General features: G+C 32.7%; 1 protein-coding gene across 1 annotated transcript; it reads right to left on the bottom strand.

Annotated features, from left to right (window-relative positions):
• Positions 1-836: 836 nt before the first annotated feature.
• LOC133184466 (uncharacterized) lies at positions 837-2,393 on the bottom strand. Its single transcript, XM_061319558.1, has 2 exons — positions 1,959-2,393; positions 837-1,104 (listed from the first exon to the last, which is right to left on the bottom strand). The coding sequence occupies exons 1-2, from the start codon at positions 2,120-2,122 to the stop codon at positions 837-839; spliced, it is 432 nt and encodes a 143-aa protein (XP_061175542.1). The 5' UTR covers positions 2,123-2,393.

Genomic DNA, 2,393 nt, shown 5'->3' with positions numbered 1-2,393 from the left:
ATATACATGGATATAATACCGGTAGTTCATGTTCAACAAAGAAACGCCTAAATTATGCTAAAAGTTATTCAACATTTTGCGCGTATATGTATTATCTATCTCAATTATTTCATAATATCTTCAAAAAATAGAGAAGAGATTTTTCATTATTATTTTCATTTTGAGTGATTAAAATCACTCAAGGAAATCAGCCTAGCAATAAACATTTTTATGATTCAAATCGAGTATTTTGCTTTCATTTCCTCGTTCTTAATCAATCTAGATATACTGCAATATGCTAAAGCTATTTTTCAACACTCTTTTTTGATATCCAATTTATTTTAAACAAGTAAAAATTGTTCACTGGTTTCTATATTTAATTTATTTTACCCGAGCCGATGTGAAGAAAGGATAAAATCACTTATTTTCCTATGTTCCATGCACACTTGAGAGAAATCGAAATTTTTGATCGACTGCATGAGGTTGGACTGAACAAGGTCGGATAAATCTTTAAAATTCAATTTACACAAGCCTCTCCTTTTCACCATGTCTACCTTTTTTGAAAATGTTCATTTTTTTTTTATTTGCACAAAAATAAAGGAGAGTACAACCGCCGTAACCCCTCTCAGGATCTGTAGCTGCATATCATGTATAGATATATATTAATCAAGATCAATTCATGCATTTATTTGTTTGTAAGATGTCCCAAAATCGATTTTTTTTATTTCTACCAATTTCTACAATTATGCAATTGTTTATTATTTTATCTTCATTCAATTTCAATAGATGTAGGAAATACTGAGAAAAAATTCTCAGTACAGTACATACTACATGTTAGTAAGTTTGAAAACGTATTTCTATACGTTCCCCGCAAGTCGTCTATTGTTTGCAGTCCGCTGTCCGTTGTCTGAGATTCCGAAAATGTTCATTGGGCCATTGTAGTCCAAATACTCGTAGAAAGCAAGCTCGAGGACATGCCTGTTGAGGCAATTGACTTGAAAAGCTTCATGCTTTGTAATACAGGTGATGTCTGCTTCCTCTAGTTTGAGCTGGCACACCCCAAAGCTGTGGCAACATCTCCTCTCTATTGCAGTTGGCATGTCAATACAGTTATGACAGTTGCACCTAAGAGAAAGTAAAATGATACACATTATAGAGGCACATAAAAATTTATTGTGAGAGATATACTTTACTACTGTAAAATACTTTTTATTCGCGAGAACTTTATTTTCGCGTAATTACGCGAGTCTGTCTCCTCGCCAAAATTTTATTCTCGCGTATATTTGTATTGTTAAAGATTATATACAACAAAGAGCGTAGCTCGCGAAAATTTTGTCTCGCTTATAAATACCAAATAGCTATATCGCGAAAATAATGTGTCGCGAAAATAAAGTGATCTACAGTATATATTTGTGATTTTTTTTTAATTATCTTACTTTTGTGAATGAATTTTAGTATATCTTGATTGCAAAGTAAATTGACAAACCATTTTAGAGTGAATTCAAAATTATTAAATATAAGGCAATATAGCAATGATAATTTTAAAAAAGCTTGTCATTATAAATATTGATTTTTTTCAAATTAATCACTTCGACTACTCATTTATCTCCCCACTTTTCATTTATTCATAATTAGCGCAAAATTATATAAACGCGGTAATTGACTTACTTCTACTCCACAATCATTATAATTATAACAAGCGTAATTACCCCGAACTTTTAAGTCATAATTTTTATTACTGTTAACACATAATTAATTGGGGTGTTGAAGGGATTTTGAAAGTAAACTTCGAGAATTTTAACGAAATGTCAGCCAGAACCTTTCTTCAAATTTCATCTACAAAGGTTATGGTTGGTGCAGTGTCCTGCATTCGTAACTGTTAATCATTTATAATTTTCTATGCAAGTCGATAAAAAAGGGTTTTAAGAGTCTGATTATGCTTATCTTTTCGACGAAAAAGGAATAAAATTATTACAAACCATTCATCAACCACAACCACGTCGAAGTCCGAATCTTGCTCTGAGTCGCTTTCAGTTGAAGATTCTGATGATGACTGGGGTTGTTCCGATCTCACAGTTGGTTCAAATTGATATGGTTGTACTATAAATTGAATTTCTTCATAATGAACCTCTATCCCAGCCATAATTACGATTATATTAAGCCTAAAACGGCTTCGTTCACGTTGTTTTGCTAAGCCAATGGTAGATATTGCGTCACAGGTTAAAACAGCCAATCAGATCGCTCGATATAGACACACCCCCGCGGTCTATTTCGGGATATTCCAGGAGTTTTCTACAGGTAATGTTTACCATGTGTAATCGACGCCCGGTGCTGAAAACTTGTAAACACTTCATTTAAAGTACAAACTACCATTTTCAGCGAGAAATTGTAGATTTATTTTTATTGCCGGAGAC

The sequence above is a fragment of the Saccostrea echinata genome, unplaced genomic scaffold (assembly GCF_033153115.1).
Source record: "Saccostrea echinata isolate AGI-Se365-2 ecotype Australia unplaced genomic scaffold, CSIRO_AGI_Sech_v1 ptg000010l, whole genome shotgun sequence".
NCBI classification, from domain to species: domain Eukaryota; kingdom Metazoa; phylum Mollusca; class Bivalvia; order Ostreida; family Ostreidae; genus Saccostrea; species Saccostrea echinata.
Note: the sequence above shows the minus strand (reverse complement) of the source record. Positions and strands in the feature narration are given on the sequence as shown.

Excerpts from the sequence above, each read along its gene's own strand:
- LOC133184466 (XM_061319558.1), bottom strand. The coding sequence starts at position 2,122 with ATGGCTGGGATAGAGGTTCATTATGAAGAAATTCAATTTATAGTACAA. Across the intron at positions 1,105-1,958 it reads GTGGTTGTGGTTGATGAATG|GTGCAACTGTCATAACTGTA; the intron begins GTTTGTAATAAT and ends ACTTTCTCTTAG.